The sequence below is a fragment of the Thermochaetoides thermophila genome (assembly GCF_000221225.1).
Source record: "Thermochaetoides thermophila DSM 1495 unplaced genomic scaffold scf7180000011814, whole genome shotgun sequence".
In the NCBI taxonomy this organism is placed as follows: Eukaryota; Fungi; Ascomycota; class Sordariomycetes; order Sordariales; family Chaetomiaceae; genus Thermochaetoides; species Thermochaetoides thermophila.
In genome coordinates this window covers 1,696,871-1,719,715 of record NW_006383030.1, presented here as the reverse complement: position 1 = coordinate 1,719,715, position 22,845 = coordinate 1,696,871, and the positions used below count along the sequence as shown (strand labels likewise).

The window sequence follows — 22,845 nt, the reverse complement described above, 5'->3', positions numbered from 1 at the left end:
CCTTAGCACTCTCTGAACTAACATATATCCAACACTTAATATTAAATCCTTCACTCACTTCCACATAGTTATATGCAAACTTGGTTCAACTGGAACATGGTGCTCAAGAACTGCCATACATAGTTCGAGGTTCCCTTGCTCAGATTTGTTCGTAATTTTACCACCTCTTATGGGGAATATATGAAACTTTGTGGCCGTTCATAGAAGAAAAGGCTGCAGCCATAAAAAGGCACTGTTTTATCATTAAGAACGTGCTCGTGTTTCGGGTTAGCTATGATTTTTAGAATCGCTTAAAACGAACTGTTTATGTTATATTGCCGTTGGCCGACAATCGTATCTAAGAACCCGATTGTGTCTCAGGCCTTTGAGATTCAACCCACTCTAAGCCCACCCCCATTGTCCCTAGTAACATATTTTTGTTTCCGGATAGGCACTAGAGGAATAAACATTTTTCTAGATAAACTCGTTCTTATGAGTGCGATAAGTGAGGATAGTACTTAAATTACACTTTCAGGTCAGATCCTTCAATTCTTCATAGACCGGACTACAAGTTTTGGAATAAACTTGGGCCATAATTATAGGAAATGGGACAAAATGCCACATCGTACACCAGAAAGTATCTGTAATGTCAATGTTCAAGCTTGTGTATACCGTCCTAAGCACTCGGATCACTTACCAGAGCCAGCTAATTGGACAACCGCTTTGGGAGAGCCGATGAGTACTAACATGCCTTCCCTTTGGCCCAGAGCTTACGGTCTGAAAATATCGTCCTGTATGGGTTAGCAAAAGAAACTTGGTTGTTTCTGCTATGCGGTTGCCTTGGTGCCTTGCATATCAGGAGCGCCGTCTGAGGGAATTTTAATAAAACATTTCTAAACTGCAGTCGCTTTGGTACATCCTTATCGTCTAAAAGACCACTTTTAGAATGTTTCCCGAAATGACTATCCCCAATACTGAACCCTAGGAAATACCGCACACATTCGGTGTGGATACGGCTGGAGAGCTTCCCATTCATCGGTGTCCAGGTGGGCAATTGATCCCAAAGCCAAGAAGCCCCTAACAACTCTAACGCTTTTTCGCTGGTTTCTGTTCACCCACACGGAGGGAGTTCAATTTCAGGGGCTTCAAGGATAAGGACTTATAGAACATAAAAGAACTCTCTACAATCCTCACTAACTCCGCGTCATTGCAATGTGTTTAACATCAACTGTCAGCAGCCAGAAGAAAACTGAAGCAGCGCTCTCTTCCATGTCAATTGATCCTATCCCTGAAAGCTACTATTGAATATATAGCTTGGCTAAGTTGGAAGTCAATGATCAGCATGCCTCCAAGTACAAGGCATATCACAGGCCTTCCATTGATAGACTTCAGCAACTACACAGGCTTTAATGTAAAAAAAATTTGATTATCCACCACCTGCCTGGACAAAAAGACCAAGATGCATTGAACTTGGAAAACGAGAGGGCACGTGCATGATGCATGCAGCTCACTTCTGGATCGTTCATGGAGTTCCGGGCAAAGAGGGCGAGAGGCCCTGCAGGAAGTTGGGTGGGGGAGCGGGGTGCTTGGGGACTCACTCGGTCCACCCACCATTTCCGTGACAGTTGGAGATCCCACAGCGAGACGCCAAGTCAGGCGTGTCGGGTAAACAAAATTCATCTAGGGATGAAAGGCTTCTGTATCTACCAGAGACACCTACCGCACTATATGCTAGGCTATTGATGGTCTCCAAGTTTGATGTGTTTCCAAGCCTTGACAGCGAGGCATTTGAAGCCCGGCATCAGCCCCGTTACGGAGGACAGAGTCCCGGGTTTAGCCGCAGCCTTGCTGTTCAGAGGGCATCCATGATGCTCTGTGGGGATTCATAATTACTGTCATTAAAATAGATATGCTTGGCTTGCTTACTGGCATTGACCCGAAGCATGATTATAGCTCAAGTTGGCTTAAGTCCTCCCAATATCACGTTCACTTTCACAAGCCTTCCACTTCACCAGTGAAAGGGCTGAAGCTGGGGCGTTAAGGGTGCAAGGCTCTGCCATAATAAGAGCCCGTATGATCTTCTCCTTACTACCACCCGATTACCTTCGCTGGAACTGGGCAACTATATTCAGGTTGATATGGACAACCCACAAATGCTGAAAAAAGCTTAAAGACAGCCTCACATTTTGATTAATGTGGCGCTTTGAGTGGGCGATTGACAAAAGAGGTATACGAAATCTGCAGTGCGTTTTGCATTTGTAATGCCTCAAGATCCCATGACACGCATCTCAGAAACACTCAGTGAATGCCTATTGATTTGTGCCCGAAAAGTCCATAAATCGACATCATTTAATAAGCAGAGGGGCAACAGAAGGCAACCAAGAAGAGAGGCAACAAAATCGAGACACATGCCTTACATGACTCCAGGAAGGCTTACTTGGCTGATACACATGATTGTCATCTAATTTTCTTGATATGATCGCCCTCGTTGGGGAACCCGTATGCCTGCGTATCCTTCTATCTTTGAGCAGTGTTCAGTTTGTATGCTGAGACTTGAACTGCAGTGAGTGGCGCGCGCTTGGAGGATCAACAGGGTACACTTACATCATCAAGAAAAAGGCCCCGATGATCATTGATGTCCACTCCTGGAAGTCTTTGGACAAGAAAACACTCTGTCGTTAGATAACATCATAAATCAACTGGAGAGCAAGAGCAAAATTGCACGGCAAACAGAGCTGACAATGAGATCCCGATTAAGATGACGAGGACAGTGAGAACGAAGAGAGAAATGTTAGGGCTGAGGTTTGCTGAAGGATCCGGAAAAGGTCTGTCACTATCTGGCCCGTTTTCGATTGTTTCTAGCAAATGCTGATGTCCGTAGCGGCCAGTTTGGTTCCGAGCCGAAGAAGTTGGCATGGTGGCTTGGTCATCAACAGCTTCGGGGATGTCTGTTGTGAATTGGGCCGATATGTTTTGACACAGAGCAAAAGCTGCTGCTGCCGATTCGGACAAGCTGGATTCCCAGTCACTTTGGGAGTATAAGAGTGCTCCATCGTTCGGCAAGCTGCCAAACTGACTTTGACTAGATGCTGATTGTTCTGTCTGCTCCAGGTCTTTTGGCGAAGAAAGTCGTCCAATGCTATCTCGAATCTCACCATCTCGAACACCCTTAGACGAGGTGTAGACAGTCCATGGATGAGTAGGTCGATCGAGCCGCAGCATGCTTTGTGAATGCATGGCCAAAATTTCTTGGGGGAGTTCTTCCTCTGCATATGTAGGGAGAGAAACTTCTTCGCCCTCATCAAGTTTCTCCTTGATTGCGGCAAGAACGTCAATAATTGGTGTAAAGTACGTCAAACGAATCCGTCTAGGATTAAAAGGGCTACCATAATCGTGATTGCGAGCCCAAACTAGACCGATAACAGCATTGTCTCTGCGTCGTATCAACCACGCCCCCGAATCACCAGGAACTCCAATGCCGCCAGTCACCCATTCCTCCGTAGTCTGCCATGGTGGGGACATTGGTCCATCCCGAGGATATTGGTCTGGTGAGTATTGCCGAACTGTCCATTCTCTCCGAGGTTTGTCAATACCTCGAAATTTGATAATCCCGGGAACGTCAGAGGTGAATCCTCGAGAATAACCACTAGTCCTAGCGACAGCATATACCTCAGTGTTTCCTTCAACCATAGCAGCTTGTTGCACGACAGTCCATTTAGTAATTTGGTCATCTGGTACAGCAATAAAATTCTTGCCATTCTGGACTGGCCCAATTAAAGACCAATCCATTTCGACCAGGCAGTCGTCCTCAGGCATATTCATCCCCTGAAAGGTCAATGACGGACGAGGTGTGTCTTTAGCAGACCACATCGTCACCGATCCGATGCCATACGGTTTTGGTTGGGGTTGTAAACAAGACCAATCTCTCTTGGCAGGATGAGTGACACGCGAGTCTTGCGTATCTATTAATCCTTCGAAGATGTGAAAAGCACTCATGGCATAGAGATCAGATCCAAGCCTGACAAATCCGCCAAGCGTGCCTGCCTCTTGTAGGTTCGGGTTGGAAGGGCCAATGGATAGACCCATGATCGGAGTTCCACAGTACTGAGCATTCTTAGGTGAGCATACCTTATCTTTCTGCAAGCTATGTTGGCCCCTGTGTTATTTTAGCATTTCATTATGATACGTCCATCAGAGAATGGAACACTTGAGAGAGTTCAAGGTGTTACTCACCACCAAGTCAACTTATCCATAAGCCCGTGTGAGAGAAACTCGACCCGGACATATAAGTGCCTGAACTTCTCCGCTGGTACTGCATTTTCAATCTCTATTCGAAGGCTCTGCTCCAATTCTTGAGCCCAGACAGGGTCGACTTCTTCAATCCCAGGTTCTCGGTTGCTTTCTTTGCTCTTGCTCGGCGACCCATGAGAGGTTAGACAGCCAGAGGCTTCAGGGACACAAATTGTGATGTATATCACCCTTAGCACTGAGGCAGCCGTTTGATGGTTTCTATAACAACCCTGCGGTTGTGTCGCTTCGGGAAATGTATGGACCTGAGCAGCATATTCAACGACCTGATGTTGCTCCATCTGACGAAGCAGCATTGGCACGATGCGTTTTTCCCAAACCGAGGCGAAGTCATCTGGATTGCAAGCACGGATGTGATATGGTTCTGATCTGGCAATTCGATCTTCCCTCAAAAGTGACAATAGTGAGTGGAGATCATGAACACTGGAACACCGTCTGACTTGGCTTTGACCGTGATCAAAAAGTTGGTTTAAATTGTCGACAGTCACTGAGGGAATGCTACTAATATTTTTCGCATCCTTGGTTGGAAGACTTCCAGATGATGAAGATGAAATGGAGAGGACTGAGTTGTATGCTGGCCTGTGAATATCCGTGTCTAACATACACATACAGGTCAGCGAGTCTTCAGACCGGAATTCGGGGAGGTAGGTTTTGCTGTCATTGTCGTCCACTAGGATCCTTCGTGGAGTGGAGTCAGACTGGTAGCCATCATTGTGCTTGCTCATCTGAGCCAATATAGAATCGATATCTTTGCGTCTCGATGCTGATACCACTAGGGTGTTCTCTCGTATGCCTCTTTCCATTTGACAGGTTTCAGCGTAAACTGGATGAATCCGTGCAGTTTCGGTGATAGTGCTGAACCCAGGTTTGGCATAATATGTCGCAGTGCTCCGAAAGGTACCCGATCAGATGCTCTGTGCTTGCCAAATAGATGTTGGGTTAAGTCTGGATCTCGAGAGCTTGTAACAATCCAAGAAATGCAATGACTATGGAGGAAGATTGGAATTAGAGAAGTGACTCTGAGTCACTCGCACAAATGTTACTTGCCCGATCGAGGATCATTGTCAAATAAGCAGATGCTTATTGCCTCGGTTCATCTTGGCTGATTGGATCAGGTTTAGGTTACAGTTGATTGGTCGATATCTCAAAGCCTTGTCCCTCCTTCAACCATGGCGGCAGCTTGTACTTGGCGACTCTCGTCTACTCTGGACAGAATCACTTAAGGCAGATCTGTAGACGAGGCAATGTGAACGCATCCCACAGTGTGGTCTAGTTGCCGAAAATACATTTAGCTCCAAACCCATATATAAATACCTTCGCTGGGAATAATTCTGGGATGGTAGACAGTTAAACAGTGAGTTTTAAAATGGTATACAGGCTGGTCCCCCTGAGCTGTTGATACTCACCATGCAAATAGATCCACTCCCTGTTGGCTGTCTACTAGCTACATATTTAGTGTCAGGAGATGTCCTTAGCCACATACCAGCGGGATCGAATAACAATTACCGTACCTAGTATGTATGCTCAAGATATGGATATCTAGGTACCTAGTCACAATAAACCAGATCTTCCCATGTGAACTGCCAGCTAAGGCAAAGAGAGTGATTTCACGAGGAACGTACATCATCCTGCTTATTTTTGGTTACGCATGTGTTTTGATACAATCGCAAACATAAAAAAGATCAGTCGGCTTCTTTCATTGGTCCCTGAGGCGTTTTATTTGGAAATCATGTTCCAGAAAAGGCGGTAAAAAATCATTCTAGCATGCCGGCCAGAGTAAAGAGCCTCATCACATGCTTCCCAACTAACATTATCTTGTGGCTGAGGGAAATGTGCTCGGCACTTTTTCTACTGTGGAGTAAATTTTGCATGACCAGCCAGTACAATTTCTTCAGATTCTTTTCCCTGCTTCCATTCAATGGAAACCCCAAAGTGGAGAGACATACTTCTTAAAGATGGGCTAAGCATTCAAGAGTCTGGGCTGGTGTTCGACTACTTGGATTTGACAGGTACCCAATGAAGCTTTGGTGTCGACCATGCAGTGAAACTTAAAGCCGCAGATCGAGTCTTTTCGGGAATATAGGAACTGTGAGTGTAATGTTTCTAGAAAATTGTATATTGCAGGTAATGTTGATCATGGGGGTAGCAGAGAAAGGGGGGAGCTGTCACACATCACACCCACAACAATCCAAACTGCCGGGTTAGTTGTGTCACCATAAGCGACAACGCACCATCGATGTAACAGTACCTGCATCCTTTCAGTGCCATTTACAATGTCGTAGCCTCTCTGGCAAAGTTACATCGTGCTATATAGTCATTTGACAGACTGATGTTTTCCATGTTGCCAGAGGGCCCTATTCTAAGTCATATGGAGAATTCTCGCTAGACAACAGCAGCCTTATGACTGGGTGACGGCACATAGGTTGTTTGTGAGTCAATTGAAGGTAGCATTGGCTATGCAGCTATTCCGCACTGCCTCAAATAGCTGTTGTCCTATGGGCAGCAGTCCATGGAACTAGGAGTCGGGGGATTGAACGAAAGCAACTAATAAGCTTACTTGCCAATCCCAGCGTACAAGTCAAATGATAGATGCCAGAAATTTGCGTGTAGCTGGGCGAGGGACTAATCACAGAATATAATTGCGCCGCTGCTGCTCCGATGCCATATCAACGCAGCCATTGATATCCAACTAACCCACGAACCCCGGACTCCTACTACCATTCAATTTACGACAGAAAGACATGCAAGCATTTCCTCAATGTCTAGCGCGAGGCCACAGACGGACCATCTTCCTAACGGGTCCGGGCCCAGCATGCTGTATAACAGGCATCACAATAGCAGCATGCTGACACCTTCTCACGCAGACAGTTCGGAGGTACCAGAAAGCACTTTAATTGGGTAAGCGGCCAGTAGGCACAACGTTGCATATTTGAAACGGCTGAGAACCTAACTTGACAAAACAGATCGTTGATCAAACCATCGTTAGATCCCCCGCGGCCATGTTTATCACTTGCGCTTCAACGAAAAAGCCTTTACTGGGTTGGCTAGACGACCAGGTTGCTTCTATGAGGTTCTTGCTCTTGCCTTCCACGAACTCAAAAATGTTTTTAACTTCCGCAGATGCAAGGATGTGGACATTTTCCCCATCCAGCTCACCAACGTCATTGGCGGAGCATTACATGTCAGCAGGGTCTTGTAAAATCACACAGGAGAGGCCTAATTAGCAAGTGATTCTCCACCAACGCACAAATGAAGACATAGTTTGGGGATATATGGGAGCTTGGGTTTCTGGATTGGAATATCTAATTGAAGGACTTGAGGGAACTGACAGTTTGGGACTGTTATGCCGGATGCTGTGACCTTCTCGCATACATTTGAAGACAGTACGACCCGATATCAGGTTGAAATGTTATTCTAGTTGTCTTATATCTCAGGAAGTGCTAAGCAACTGTCATCAGTTTGGGGCTCGTAAAGAACATTTCATTCCATGTTTCCAGGATTCCTTAGGTAGGTTGGCGCTTGGCAGAGATGAGGTAAAGTGAGAAGTCAAGCTGTCTGTTTTATAAGAAGTCAGGAAGGCAGCATAGAAAAAAATGGGGAAGGTTTCATGATGTGACAGTACATCAGGCTTCGTCAGCCAGCAATCACGGCCTCAAGATCCAGGGGAGCCTGCTGGTTTCAACCTCGCGAGGGAAACTAAAGCAAAGTTCTGTGCTGTCAGACCAAAGCCTTTTCTACATAGGCTCTTTTAGCGTCATCATTTTGGTATCAGCTTTCCATCCATAAAAGACCATTTTTACCTTTGCGTCGACATACCTTCTTCCCTTGGTACTTCGCTTTGGGTCGTTTCAAGCAATGCCTAGAGTTCCTGATAATGGCCTGATCAGCTGCCAGCTGTTCGGTCGAATGGAATTGTTGGGGCCCCTTCGACACGTCAGCCCTCCGTAGCACCCCTCAAGCTTTGGAGTTCGCACAATCGCTCTTTCTCCCTATCGTTAATCTTCAGCTCCACACTGGGGCCAAGATGCAGTGTCCTGGTGGGCTCACCCGCAGCTGACACCAATCATGGAGTGACCGGACGGAAAAGAGGAGCCAGAGTGCCCTGCAAGTTGGAAGTTCGCTCTGGCAGCCCATAATTCAGAAATGGCTCCTGCGGAGCATGCAAGCCTGCGGCTTGAAGTTTTACATGCGGTATATCATAATCCGTATACTCCACGCTTGAGGATATACTTCTTGGGGATGGCCTGCCATTGCGACGGTCTCAGCTGGTGAGCTGGCGGTGATCGTCATTGGGCGATTAAGACAGATCAGCATCATCATCGACAGCTATTGCAAGGGGGACCCTCGCCAGAAGCTCGAACCCGCCCGTAGCTCTGCCACCCCGGTCTATGTATGTATGATGCTGCACGCAACCACGGCAGAATGAGATGGAAATGTGATGGATCTCTCCATGCGTGCCTTGTGGCGATGTCAAGACTAGATCCACCCCACAGCGGGCCGTGCTGCGGTCGGGAATCCTCCGCACTGTTACCCTGCCAAAAGCAAGGGACCCAACGATGAAAAGCTTATTTCAACTTCACACCAAGTATTTCACCGTCACAGCCAAATCCAGGATCATTCTTTGATATGCATTCGCAGCTTCAGTGAACGCTCGATACTTGTCTTGGCACTTTGAAGATAACATCGAATATGTCTTCGTGACACGAACCTCAGCCCTGCACAATAACCTAAGCATTGCTAGGCAAAATTTTAAGGTTAGCGTGCTTCCGACGTGGTCCAGAGTTATGCTGATGATGGTTACCAGTGACACTGCTGTTGTTTGCAATCCTCACTTGCCACCACGTCGGCAAATCCAGCTATCAGCAAAATTACAAAATAGCTGGCTATGGAATTGTGACAGATACAGTGAACGGACTGACGAGGAAGAAAGATGCTGAGAGGCATCAATCCAAGGTTTCAGGGAAGAGAAGAAGTGGGAGGTCTGAGTTTACTGTGCTGGGGACCTTTTTTCAGATGTCTCATCTCTAGCTGTGCGGCTCTGCTGACACGTGCTTGCTCGTTTTAGAAGCATGCCAGAAAATGCAAACCTGTCAAATGGTCGGTGCAAAGTTGCAATATTGCGTCTCCTCACTAGCTTTATTGCGTCCGTTTTTTGCATGGGCGATGCTTGACACGATATGATGTGCACATGTGACGGGCCGCAGCGATAAAGGCGAATGTTTTGGCCCGAGTCCCTGCCATCACTTTTGGCGGCAAACGCGGCATAAAGCTCGAAATGCGGACACAGATCTAAGTATCTACACCTACCACCTGCAACATGGGCCTCAACACGACCACCTTGTAGTCCACCCGATTAAAAATAGATATTAGACAGAACCAGCGCTTCAGACACCCATCGGCCTGACCGAAAAGAATAGTCAGCTTGCTTGTCTTCTGTTTCAAAGGAGCAGTCGGTGACAATCCCTACAGAGGGAGTATGGTGCGAGCATCCCCCGCTGAGTTGCCAAATGACATCCAGAATCAGCATATGTCCTTATTCGTAAGCCCCCTTGGCGGTCAGTCGTGCATATTTCCTCTATATCGCAGACGGGCACTTTACAGCCCAGCCAAAGCATATGTCGTACCCAATCAGGTCAGCTTAGAACGCCGCGCTGCGTTGGCTGTCTTCATAGGTCTTCACATTGCAATTCCCGCCATCGCCGACAGGAAGAAGCGCATCACCAAAGATCTGGTGACCTTTCCAATCGTCCCGAGTCTCTCCGAATAGCACTGCGATACCTTAATCGCTTCAACTGAGCGAAGATGCTTCTGCACAGTTTAAACAATCCTGCCTTATGATATGCAGTAGGCAATCAAGAAAGATCCTTTGCCGCAAGCGATGTCCAACGGCATCGAATCTTGCAGCGCTTGTTATAATGCTGGGGCACTTGCATGTTGCGGAAAGGTTTTCTGGAGTTGGCAATCCGAGAACTTGGCTCACACTCTTAGCCAGGACAGAATCGAAGAAGGCTTGATGGTGTTCCGTTGTGAGTTCATCCTTTGTCCCGCTCCATACCCATTTGTTCGTTCGGCATTCCCATGCGGCAAGGCTATTACTCGAAACTCCGGGATCTGTCGCTAATCACCGTATGCGACCCAATAATGAACGACAAACTTACCGCTAAAAGCCTTTCGATTATGAACACTTGGCGCCTTGCCACGTCGATTAAAGGCAAACTTCCGAAAGTTAGAAACTAGATGACGGTGAGAATCCAAGCCATCAGACCATTTGAGTCTTTCTTGATCATCGAGATTGGTACCTTTTTTGCTCTCATGGAGAGCCTTCGGAAGTAGTTGCCGCATGTGGCAGAAGTCCGCCATTCGATAGGGCTGAGCAAATAGCGAATAGCGCCGATGACAGCGAAGCAGCAGGCTGAGGCAGCGACAGACAGTACTCCCTACGTCACCTAAAGCCCAATCCTTATCATGGTTAGCTTGCACCTTTTCCAGATTATTGAATGCTCACCGCCAGTTGTCGATTTGAATCTTGGATGGCATATAGATAGCCAGACAAATCCCATCGCCCTCCTATCCAGATTCCTTGTTTCATTCAAGGCATCTTTTCGTCGTTCAATCGCTCGATCCACGCTATCACGGGCCGTCAAGGACACAGAAAAAGGCACCCGTGGTGCTTTGCAACACAACATGGTCAAATATTGGACCAAAGATGCCGCAACACAAGTCCTCCCAACCTGATACAAGGCACAGCAGTCATCGTAGTCGCAACAGATCCGTGATGACTCCGTCCGATGGCGACATGACCCATCCGTCGAATTACCCCGCGCCCACCCAAACGACCTCGTCGGTGCCAGAGAGCACGATTCTCCCCGACTCCAAAAATGGAATCGTCGGCAATTGGGAAGCTTCCTTGGGCTCTAATATCCCTCAATACTGGTCAGACATAGACTCGATGGGGTTCCCTTATCCGGCCCCTGCTGACTGGCTCCCCACACCTTGGAGTTACTCCCTCAGTCTGGTCCTAGGGCAGCAGGGAGAATATGTCAGCCACGGACCTGAGGGCGATGCTGCGTCGGTGAATGTGAACCCTAACGACAGCCCTCGGTCCCCCGTCTCCCCCCCCGGCCCCAGCAACCACAAGAACGAGTTTCTCCTTGTCGAAGACGCGATTGCCCATGTTTCGGGAGGGCAGAATACAGACTACCCTCACAGCTGGATGCCTTCAATCGGTTCAACTTCCTACTTGTGCCCAGAGCAAGAAACTCCAGTCAGCGTTCAGCATCGTCAACGGCCTACTGACACTGAGCCGTATGGAACCGACGATGGGCTTGGACACCAAGCGATGCAACATGGATACAATGTGGGGCTGGGTATCCATCATATTGGTATCCCGCAGCAATACGCAGAGTGCTGGTCGCAGCCTGAGCCGCAGCCGGCATATCCTTATTTCTCTCCCACGACTCATGACGACCAAGTCGATGTGGATAATGATGATGATCATCCTGAGCAAGAGACCCAAGCTAGCGCCCAGGCTGACGATGACAGTGACTGGACCTGGGCTGCGTACTCCTCAAGTGACGATTGTGATGAGGTTGCTGAGGGGTGGCATCTGATCAACAAGAAGTGAAATGCTGCACTTGGAGTGGAAGCGATGTTGGATCGTTCATCCTCCAGGAGGACGTTATGTGCATCGAATGGCGATTTCTCTATTATTTTATATCGCTTGTTGCTGTCGATTGTATTCTGCGTTCGTTTGTCTTTGTTCTATCTGTCGTTCATGGGGGTCATTGGTATAACTAGTTAGTCTTGTCACTCGTTATGTCTTAGTTCTGAGTGAGGAGATGAAAGTCATTCGTTTGGTAGGAGAAGAGATTAGCTTAGAAATAATTTATCAGGTTCGCGTTTCCTTAAAGCATTGAGGTAGTTTATATGTCAGGCTTGAAGTCCTGCATGCCTTTTTGGCATTTGTCACCCGCTTCGCAAGTTGCGCTGACACTTTCGTGTTCCACCCAGCTGGGTCATGATGGTGTGGTGGGTTATGATACCACAAGCTCCAATCACACTCTCCTGTCTCATTTCTCACTGCTTCTCTGCCTAATGTCCACCTCCGCGTTTGCCACACAGTTATAATGAGAATAAACGCCTTGTGGCCATGCTCATGCGACGGACATCATTTGTATGCCACCATCTCTTCTCACATCATAAGCCGCCCTGTTTTTATGATGTGTAACAGATTTTCAATCGCATTCCTGCTGCATATTGAATCGTCGTACCTCGATCCATGCGAATAGAAATCTGCAGAAAGCTTTGATCAAGAACGGCTGCAATGACACACTTGACTTGTTGGACTCAATACACTCGCATCTGGCGAACGATCGCAGAACACCTGCTGGGTTGGTAGATATGCTCCTCTCAAGAAACTGAAGACTGCAGAAACAAGGTTCTACACCGTGAGGCTACTGAAACTTTGCAACTGCATCCCTTTCGATCGCCTTTATTGGGATTTCCGTATAGAAAACCCCAGTAGTGACCATATTTCAGGTATAGCTTACTTCATGAACATATGCCTATGCATTGAGTCAATTATTAACAATGATATTTTTTGTCCAAGCTAAGTTTATTTTTCACCGTACTATCTTCAACCCGGTAAACGTTTTCCACACAGTCCGACCAGCCGCTCCATAACCTCAGTTCATCTTAATGTTATACTGTAGTCATTTTTCAGATATTTGTTTGTGATCAAAGAGCATAACAGAATTCCAAGTCAGATATGCAGTTAGCGTAAGGCGTGACAGATGTGCGAAAAAGCACATTTTCCAAATATGTACTTGAATGGTCAGCCGTGGCCTTTGTATCACGTACTCTTACATAAGTAATGCCACAGGAACCTTGCCACCACTGCGGCTTGCATACCAGCGGTAGGGGGCGTGCCAATATATGCACTTCATTTACAATGAACGCCACCTGTCGCTGAGATAGGAGTAACCGGTGTGATGGATATGGAATTAACGCCAGATGCTAGTTGGAGTTGGGTCATGAGCTTCCTCAGGACCTGGATTCTCTAGTTTTCTTCAGATGTTTTGCATGCATTGCTTTGGTTCAGATACACCCCATTGACGGTGTGAGGAACTACTGGATAGTTACCTCTGAATTCTCTGTTTACTCTAGGGAAAAATGCCCTAGTTTTGTCTCCACAGCAACGATGTATCCACAAACATCAACATGGATTTAGAGTGTGGTGAACCTGGAAGGTGTGATCAGTGCCACTCAGAATAACCTTGGATATGGATGTTGTAATATTTGAGACATGGAAGAAACACAAGCAATTTTTATAGGTTACGTTCAGATTGAGGATTTCCGAATGATCACCCTGTGGTTAAACCCATCTTAACCTGTCAACACTGGGCATTAGATGACACTGAACTGACGGTTGAATCTGCTCTGTAGCACCACTATATTATGCTGTGCCCTTGACTTGAGCACACTCGCGGTGATACTTTTGATGCCTTGCTGTTTCTGGTTCTGGTACATAAATCATCATCGGTCTTGTGAGATATAATAGTTGACGCGGATGAGAACAAAACATTCGGCTCAAGGATCACAAGAACTTAACCTCTTAATGAATCTTACAGCAGAATACGCAACGGTACTCAGCAGCTACATATTAAAGTCAGGGAAGGACACCGTCCCAAATGTTAAAGCGGCAGACGCGCTGGTCGTTCCATTTGTCAATGCCAAATTTAAGTCCGAACAAGCGGCTTAGCGGAAGCCGACTTGCGATCAATACTCGGATCCTTCGGCTCCCTTGGGCGCCAAGCCGTAACCCAAGCCCCAGGGTTCTCATCTACCTACTACCAGTTATAGTTCAAACTAACCAGAGGCGGCACCTGGAGACAGGCAGTGAAACCGGAATTACGCTGTCAGACGTTTCATGTAATCAGGAGAACGGTCCACACTAGGTTTTGGAAGAGGGGCGCTGCCGGATAGGATTGTCACATTATCGTAAGCTCTCAGTTATGATTATAAATGGAAAGATGACAATAGCACGCTTTCGCAGTTGCCTTCTGGTCGCCTTCTCTCTTCCACACTCTGTATTGGTGGATAACTCTTACTTATGAACTAAGATGAAGCAAGGTGTTCAAGGTAATTGGAGTTCAAACATGTAGGCCGAAGGCTCAGAACCAGTTAGCGTATAGATTCAGCTACTTCAAGGGCTGAGCTAGAAGATGAAGCCCGATGGCTGATGGTAGTAAGGCAACCAACAATGGTGTGAACGGCCAGGGCTTATGTAGGTCAAAGGCCGCATGACGACGCACCTCCTGGCCATGAAATAAAATTACAGGCTTGCATATCGTTATGGCGTAAGAGCTGAGGCTAGGAGATAAGTAGTCACGTGTGATGAGGCAAGGGGCGAGTGGCTAGCCGCTAAGGAGCATCGCCAGAGCTGTGGAAGGTTGCCTGCCTATCCAACCTGGGTGATTGGATTAGATGCCACGGTGTAGAATTGCCCCCCCCCCAAAAAAAATCTCCAATCTCTTGTGGCGAGTACAATGTCCTCTTTTGCCACAATGAAAGCCTTGGGCAGAAGGTGAAGTTTTGGGTACATCGAAGGCACATGTGTGTCAGGCGACAAGGCTTTCATCATTGACAACACAACCAGGCGCTGAAACTAGATTGAGATCAAAACATTGTGGAAGTTGTAGAATGCCCAAATCTTTGTTTAGGCATCTTTGGGGACCGATATATTTTGGGTGCATCAGTCTCATGTTGGAATGATGAGGCTTTCTCACTACGGTGAGCTCGTAATCTTTTTCAAAAAAGGGGGGGGGGGCGGTGGAGACAACACAAAATCTGACGCGTAATTTGGCAGCTGTGGTAATAACAACTAGTTTGTCGACTATTCTAGGTTCCTTCCATAGCATTTTCAATAAAAATAGACTTGGATATGCCTATCATGAACGGATCTCGATGGTTCGAGTCAGTTCCATAAGGGCTGTCAGCGGTGTTAGGAGACTGCCACGCAGCTCAGACGCAGCCAGAAGAGCTAGCCAATAGATGCAGAGGAGGTCGATATTACTTGTTAAGACAGGCCCAATTTGGACATCACGCAGCTCAGACTAGGCCGCAGGCTTTGGATATTGGCACTTGTTAAGTAGGACGCAAGCCGCTTGCTTTTGCTTGGCTTGTTCTCCAAAGTTCCGGCATTCCACGTCCTAACTGTCAGATGACATCATAGCCAGCAGTCACTGCCTGCCGCCCTGAGTCTCACTTCCTGGATCTGCGGTTGAGCATACCTCGGCGCTGTACCCCACGCCCCGTACAATCTGGAACCAATGGTTTTGCAGGGTCAAGAAAACATGAAGCTACTTGAACACAGAACACAGAATTTGCACTTGCTTGATTTGACTGGTCCATTGTTTTCAGGCATTGCTGCAGGAAGGAGGTAGAGAACATCGAGCTTTAAGGGGCTGGAAACCTTTGTGCACGGACCACCTTTTCCAGGCGTACTTTTTACTCGAACAACACCGAACGCTTATACTGTTGAGAAAACGCCCAAGACGTAAAACTGAACTGGTTCGCAAATTTCTTACCTGCAACGGCCTAGCTACAACATGGCCAGGATACAATTCATCACTTGAACGTTTCTGACTGCTTTCCTGTGGAATCTGTTGATCCATTGGAGACGAGCAAGAAGAGGTAAGGAATCCTAAGATAAGAGACAAGTTGGAGATATGAATCTTGTCAGGACCAACAATGACTTTATCTGGGAGAGTAGCTTCCGTGCAACTCATTGATCGGAGTAGAAGGGAATTGTGATCCATCAAACTCGGATATCCGCCCCCAACAACTGAACATTGGGAAAGTGTTCCTCAACACCCAAGAATGTTGATTCTCAAGAGTCTGCTGTTGAGGAAGAAGGGTAGCCACAAGAGATGTATATAGATTCCAAGTAGGGCCATCTGGCCCAAGAAACTCTCTAGTCAGCAATACAAACAGTTGCTTACCAACTGGTGACCACAACGGCCACTTAGGTTGTGTGAGAACTCCTGGGTCTCAGTCCAGCAGCCTGGCAACCATCGAACCCATCTCAGGAGGTCTGTCTGGATCGTTACAAATCTCCCAGCATATTTCCTCTCTTTTTTTGCTCCGATCTTCGGAAAGGTTCGCATTAAGAAGTGCTAGAAAGCTTAACACTTTTATATGGATTCCCAAGTAACCTTCCATTGTAATGCAAAGTATGAGCCACTGTACACAGCATATCCAGTGGGAAAAGCTGGGAAAAGCTGGTTCTGGATGCAAATCTATTTGATTCAGTCGACCGGCTGTTAAAGCCCGAGGACCAATCAGAAATTTGCAACCTCCGGTAATGGAGGGGACGGAGTAGGTAATTACACTTAAGATGCATAAGGTGCTGCATGGATGTGCGGTTGAACAGAGTGGGAGCTTGGGATAGGCATTCCTTCAGGAACCAAGTCGGCCCTTGTAGGTTAAGGTACGTTAAGGCATACTTTGAAGTCACTTTGGAAGTGCATATACTTCGATGGATGTTTGTCATATTTGTATCACCTAAGGTGATGTCATGGGTTCTGGAGAGTATACGCAGTACTAGCCTGATTTGTTTGCCCTTGTGTTTTACGTTCCAGCAAGTGTCAATTGCCAGGTTGCTTGGTACTGCCTGGCTAAGCAGACAGATCAAACCCTTGTCGACATCGATGGAGGTGCCAAATCTGCACTTCTGCAGACAGAGCTAATGTGCTGGTTCTTGGCATTGTTTCCACGTACGTAATTTACGGTGTGAGTGTTACCTCATACCCTCGTTTCCTGTGGGCATACCTATTCCTTTCTAAATCGATTGACAGTGCTGTGCACCTTGATCCAATGTGAAAAGCACGGAGGATACCTAGTTGAAACAACTCGAACATGTGTGTAACTACTAACCATGAAAGCCATAAGTGGATGATTGGTAGGAAATGCAAGTGTTAGGAAAGTCTGTGACAACCCGATCGACGTTTGGATCTGCCAACCCATGTCCCGTTTCAGAGATTTGTGTGGGCTCCACCCCTTTAAACTTCCCAGATCTCTTCCACCGGCATCCAGTCTTCGTCACAACGTTACACCAAAAAGGGCTGCGCATCCACCGCAAGTCTTCTTCATCTTCTCTTTCGGCTCTTTACTGTAGCACAAACTTTCTATTCATTCTCTCTTTTACGACTTTTCTGTGTATGCCACGTTCACCGTAAAAGTGTCCTGTCAGCGACTGCGACGGCGTTCCACCCATATCCAGCTCCCCATCGCGTCCTGTTCTCCAATTATCCCGCCTATCCCATATCTTTCGCCGCCCGTATATCGAAAAATCGACTATCTTGTGTGTTTCCGCCGTGTCAGGCACAGCCGTCTGCTGCCATGCTGACATTCCGCCGCGCCCTTGTGGCAGCGGCATTCATTATTACGGTGCTCTTCTTCATAACCCACTCGAGCTCTCCCTCACCTTCGTCATCGGCCGTCGAGTTCCCAAAAGGACAACAACCAGTCGATGGACTGAAGCAGCCACAGACCTTAAAATCCGACAATAATGCTGTACACGGTGGCCACAACAACCGACCCTCCGTATCCGGGCAGAGAGCGTTTCAAGATATGTCCCACATGACGCTCGACGAGAAACTCGCGTACCAATACCCCTACGATGTTGAACTCAAGTTTCCGGGATATATTTGGCAGACGTGGAAATGGACACCGGCACAAGGGGAGTTTACCTTCCGTGAGCAGGAGGCCAGCTGGACGGAGAAGCATCCCGGCTTTATCCACGAGGTTATTACAGACCAAGTCGCTGTGCACCTGATCCGGCTGCTGTACGCGTCGGTGCCCGAGGTAATCGAGGCATACGAGTCACTGCCGCTAGCTGTGCTCAAGGCCGACTTCTTCCGGTACTTGATCTTGTTTGCGCGAGGCGGGATCTACACAGACATCGACACGTCGGCCATCAGGAGTGCAGCCGACTGGCTGCCGGAGTCGGTGCCGCGTGACCAGATCGGGTTGGTCATTGGCATCGAAGCCGATCCTGACCGTCCAGACTGGGCGCAATGGTACAGTCGCCGTATCCAGTTTTGCCAGTGGACTATCCAAGCCAAGCCAGGTCATCCCGTGTTGCGGGAAGTTATCAAGCGCATAACCGATCAAACATTGGCTCGGAAAAGGTTAGGTACGCTGGACAGAATCACTGATCGCGAGGTGATCGAGTTTTCTGGTCCCGCGCTATGGACTGATGTGATTTTTGACTACTTTAACGATGAGCGCTATTTCGATATGGCACGGTCCCCTGGGCTCATTGACTGGCACAATTTTACGGGCATGGAGGACCCCAAGAGAGTGGGTGACGTGGTCGTGCTCCCAATTACGAGCTTCTCTCCCGGGGTGCAGCAAATGGGCGCCAAGGATTATGATGACCCGATGGCCTTTGTGAAGCACGACTTCGAGGGTAAGTTTAGCTTTGTCTGTGAACGAGCAGCGTCTAAAGCATGGGCAAACAGGAACCTGGAAACCCGAAAGCGAAAGGCATATCGGCGAGAACAACAACCAATGATCAGTGACGTGATCCGTTTAATCCTGCGGAATTTTCCCTTCGATCAACGATCAACTTGTACTACGTCTTTGTAATAATTTCCGCTTCGACAAACCTGCATGGGTCGGTGTTCTGAATAAGCGGCAGTTACGCTCGGGTCGAGGCTCAATTCGACATGGGACTTGAAAAACCAGCAACGATATTTTCTGGCATCACTGTTATTGCTGGAGCACGCATACGGAAGGGATAGATAAGACGTATAGATCATTGCTGGTTATCTGCGAGCAGGGATTGGCCTTGGGAATGGCCTTGTGTGGGGTGTCTTGATACGTACAAACATCTAATAAAAAAGGAGGAAGACGATTCTCTAGTGAAGCTTCGATTGCTCCTGGATCAAGGTTCATATTAGCGACGCAGTTTTGCTGGTCAGATATCAGCTCGCAACATGCACGCTCCTGAACTGGTACCAAGGTAATCCGTGCGGGGTCGTATCTTTGATCCCAGAATGCCCATTAATGCTGAAGGCAGTAGGGTTGGCATTCTCCCCCTTGCTTACATCGTCTAAGAGATTTAGGTCTTCCGCGACTGCTGGAGCCTCAACCACTATCCCAACATAGGGTTGCATTGAGCCACCAGCCTCAAGAAAGTCTAAAATTCCGCTCCGCCTTTTCCAGGAGTCCCCTTCTTCCGTGGAGAGAGGCGCGGTGGGGAAGGGTATGGAACGACTTTCACCCCGCACTTGCGACTCAGCTTCCATTCTCAAGGAAGCAGACAGCATGGTGCTCTTGGCAACCATGATGTGTGGAGCAGGCACTGAAGTATAGTTTGTTGAACTAAGGAGGAAGAAAGGAGAAAAATGTGAATTTTTTTCAAAGATTTCTAATCATGATGTTGAGGTAAAAATGGTTTCTATCAATGCTAGACAGATATTTGACAGTTTTGATTCCCCAAGATCTCTGATGAACACGCGTCTCGTGATATATCATCCCTTTGTCAGATCGATTGTGGGGGGAGTGCTTGGCACGCGCAACGGTTCGCATGCTTACCCCGCATTTTGGACAAACTTCCCCATGCTCCTGATCTGCGCACTGCACCTTGACGACCCAGCCTTCCCTTATCCGGACCCGGGGTGGGCTTTGCCTCGGGTGCAATTGGCTCGGCGAAGGCACTCGGTCGGTCGGCCGTCGCAGCTGTGCCACGTCGGGGGATGAAGGGGCACTGATCATGATGGCTTTCGCCTTAGGGGGGAGCCACGATGGCTTCCTTCGTCCATCTCCTGCATTGTTCGTTGTTATTCAGACAGGAAGTATCTCACTTCACGACGACAGCTTGCCTGTAGTGACAACAAGGCAACTTGGTGCTATCAGAGGTTGAATAGAACCGGAACAGCCGTCATCCGCTCATCCGAAGCCCGCGATGCGCTTGCATTCGATGTCAACAACGCGGTTGCTGTACGTGTCTGCTGCGCGAAACAGCTTGTTGTGCAGATATGTGCACGCCTCAACCCCCAAGGGATCGTGGCACGTCACCAGGACCAAGAGCAGGAGAGCTGGCAGGACGTTGAGTACCCTGACGCGAAGCATTAGCCAGGGCCCTACTGAGGTAGGTACTCCCTTCCCTATGGCCCCTTGGATGATTCATTGCACAGGCTGTATTGGATGAAACTGATCCTGACCTATGTGACTTACATACCTAGACACCATTGCTTCCGCACACAATCCCTGAGCACTTCTCCTCTATTGTCTCGCAGTTCGGTGACCGGCCCGCAGTCATCTCCCGTTCGCCCGCCATAAGCCAGGATGGCTTCCCCAATCTTCCTCCTGGAACATTGCTCTCGTCTGTCGAGACAACACTCACTTATGAGAAACTGGATCTGGCCTCCAATGCACTTGCACAATCGCTTCGTTCGCTAGGAGTCAAGAAGGGCGATCGCGTGGCCATGAGCTTGGGTAATTGTGCCGAGTTTGCAGCACTCACGTATGCTATCTTTAAGCTAGGCGCCATTTTGGTGCCGCTGAACCCGAGTTTCAATGCTAACCAGGTTACTGCGGCCTTGAATCATCTGGGTGTTGAGATCCTTATAATTAGTGCTGTCACCGACTTGGCTTACAAGCCGTGCCGGGGAAGAAGTAATTTCCCGCTCCTACAAGAAATCGTGTCAGACCTCTCGTCAGGCAAGGTCGAGTCCGCCACTATCCCCACACTCAAGAAAGTGGTTGTGGTAGACAACTCAGGATCTCACCCCCAAAGCAACTTCCCGTCTCTAGATACTCTGCGCTCCCTTATTCCCTTCAACTCTCTTCTCCCTTCAGGTCCCGATCTCACCAACATTGCAGCCCAGTCTGCTCGCCCCATCACCCCTGACTCCCCATTATCCCCATCCGATACTATCAACATCCAGTTCACCTCGGGAACCACTTCCCAGCCCAAAGCCGCCATGCTCTCCCACACTAACATCCTCAACAACGGCAACCTAATCGCTCAGCGCATGGGCCTTGACCCATCCGACCTCATCGTCTGCCCGCCGCCCCTCTTTCATTGCTTTGGCTCCGTTCTAGGCTACATGGCGACCGCCACCACAGGCGCAGCAATCCTCTTCCCCTCGCCAGCCTTCGACCCTGTCGCAACGCTGCGTATGGCCGCCGCGCACCGCGCAACAGGCCTCTACGGCGTTGCGACCATGTTTGTCGCGATGTTTGAGGCGCTGCACAACCATCTGATCCCCGCTGACCAGGCGACAGCGCTCCCGACTCATCTGCGCAAGGGCATCGCGGCGGGCAGCTCGGTGCCGGAGTCGCTGATGAGGAAAATATACGCTACGTTGGGCTTGAATGAGTTGGTCATTTGTTATGGCATGACGGAAACAAGCCCCGACAGCTGTATGACTTCTCCACGGGACCCATTCGATAAGCGGACGCAGACTGTTGGCCGGGTGATGCCGCATACTAAGGTGAAAATTGTTGATCCAGCTGACAGGTCGAGGATTTTGCCTATTGGGGAGCGTGGCGAGCTCGCTGCGTCCGGGTATCTTGTTATGAAAGGCTACTGGGGGGATGAGGAGAAGACAGCTGAAGTACGAATTGTCGAGAAGAATGAGGAGGGGGTTGAGGAGGTGTGGATGTATAGCGGGGATGAGGCGAGCATGGACGCCGAGGGGTATGTAGAGATTACAGGGCGGATCAAGGATCTGATTATTCGTGGAGGAGAGAATATCCACCCACTGGAGATTGAAAACTGCCTCTTCCAGCACCCGCTTGTCGCGGAGGTTAGTGTGGTTGGAGTGCCGGATGAAAAGTATGGAGAGTGTGTCGGCGCGTTTGTAATTGTCCATGAGGGCGTTCGGGCCGAAGAGGAGGAAGGCGCGGTGGTTTCGGAAGGAGAGGAGAAGGTCTTGACCAAGGAAGATGTGAGGGAATGGGTCAGAAAGAATCTGTCCAATCATTTGGTGCCGAAGCATGTGTGGTTTGTGAAAGAATACCCAAAGACGGCAAGCGGAAAGATTCAAAAGTTTAAGCTGAGGGATATGGCAAAGGAATTGGTGGCTGCTGGCAAGTAGATATCATGTTAGCGGTTTATTCTTAGGGGGAATAAGAGGCTCAAGGAGTCGGTACCGGTTGCTTTGGTGCGAGTATACTTGGGATATTTGGATCTTTATGAACGTATAAGGGACAAAGCATCTAGCTGCTTAACTAGTTAGTATGAGATTACAGGAATGTACGGACATTGCATGTCTCACTCAACCACGATCTGTACCGTTTGAACGATCGGAAAGGCTCTTCCACGTCAGCAGCACTGGCTTACTAGGCTTGTGTTCATCGCTATGATTCAGTTTGTCGCATCAAAATGAATCCCTCAACAGATATTGAAACATCCGGGAAGTCTTTCTGAAGATTGAAAATTGGCGGCTGGACCCAGGGAGTTTGAAGAAAGGGAGGAAATCGATTGTGCATACCAACCATCATGGTCTCATGTCACTAAACTTCTCTTGACAACCTCTTAGC

The 22,845-nt window shown here is 48.3% G+C and overlaps 3 protein-coding genes across 3 annotated transcripts; all 3 read left to right on the top strand.

The window, feature by feature from the left end:
- Positions 1-10,993: 10,993 nt before the first annotated feature.
- Positions 10,994-11,911, top strand: CTHT_0014870 (uncharacterized protein; the record flags this gene model as incomplete). Its single annotated transcript, XM_006691936.1, has 1 exon — positions 10,994-11,911. The coding sequence occupies one exon, from the start codon at positions 10,994-10,996 to the stop codon at positions 11,909-11,911; it is 918 nt and encodes a 305-aa protein (XP_006691999.1).
- A 5,777-nt stretch (positions 11,912-17,688) lies between these two features.
- On the top strand, positions 17,689-18,865 carry CTHT_0014860 (alpha-1,6-mannosyltransferase-like protein; the record flags this gene model as incomplete). Its single annotated transcript, XM_006691935.1, has 2 exons — positions 17,689-18,760; positions 18,813-18,865. 2 exons carry the CDS (start codon positions 17,689-17,691, stop codon positions 18,863-18,865), a joined length of 1,125 nt encoding a protein of 374 aa, XP_006691998.1.
- Positions 18,866-20,260: 1,395 nt separating this feature from the next.
- CTHT_0014850 (long-chain fatty-acid-CoA ligase-like protein) lies at positions 20,261-22,400 on the top strand (the record flags this gene model as incomplete). Its single annotated transcript, XM_006691934.1, has 2 exons — positions 20,261-20,446; positions 20,541-22,400. 2 exons carry the CDS (start codon positions 20,261-20,263, stop codon positions 22,398-22,400), a joined length of 2,046 nt encoding a protein of 681 aa, XP_006691997.1.
- Positions 22,401-22,845: the final 445 nt, after the last annotated feature.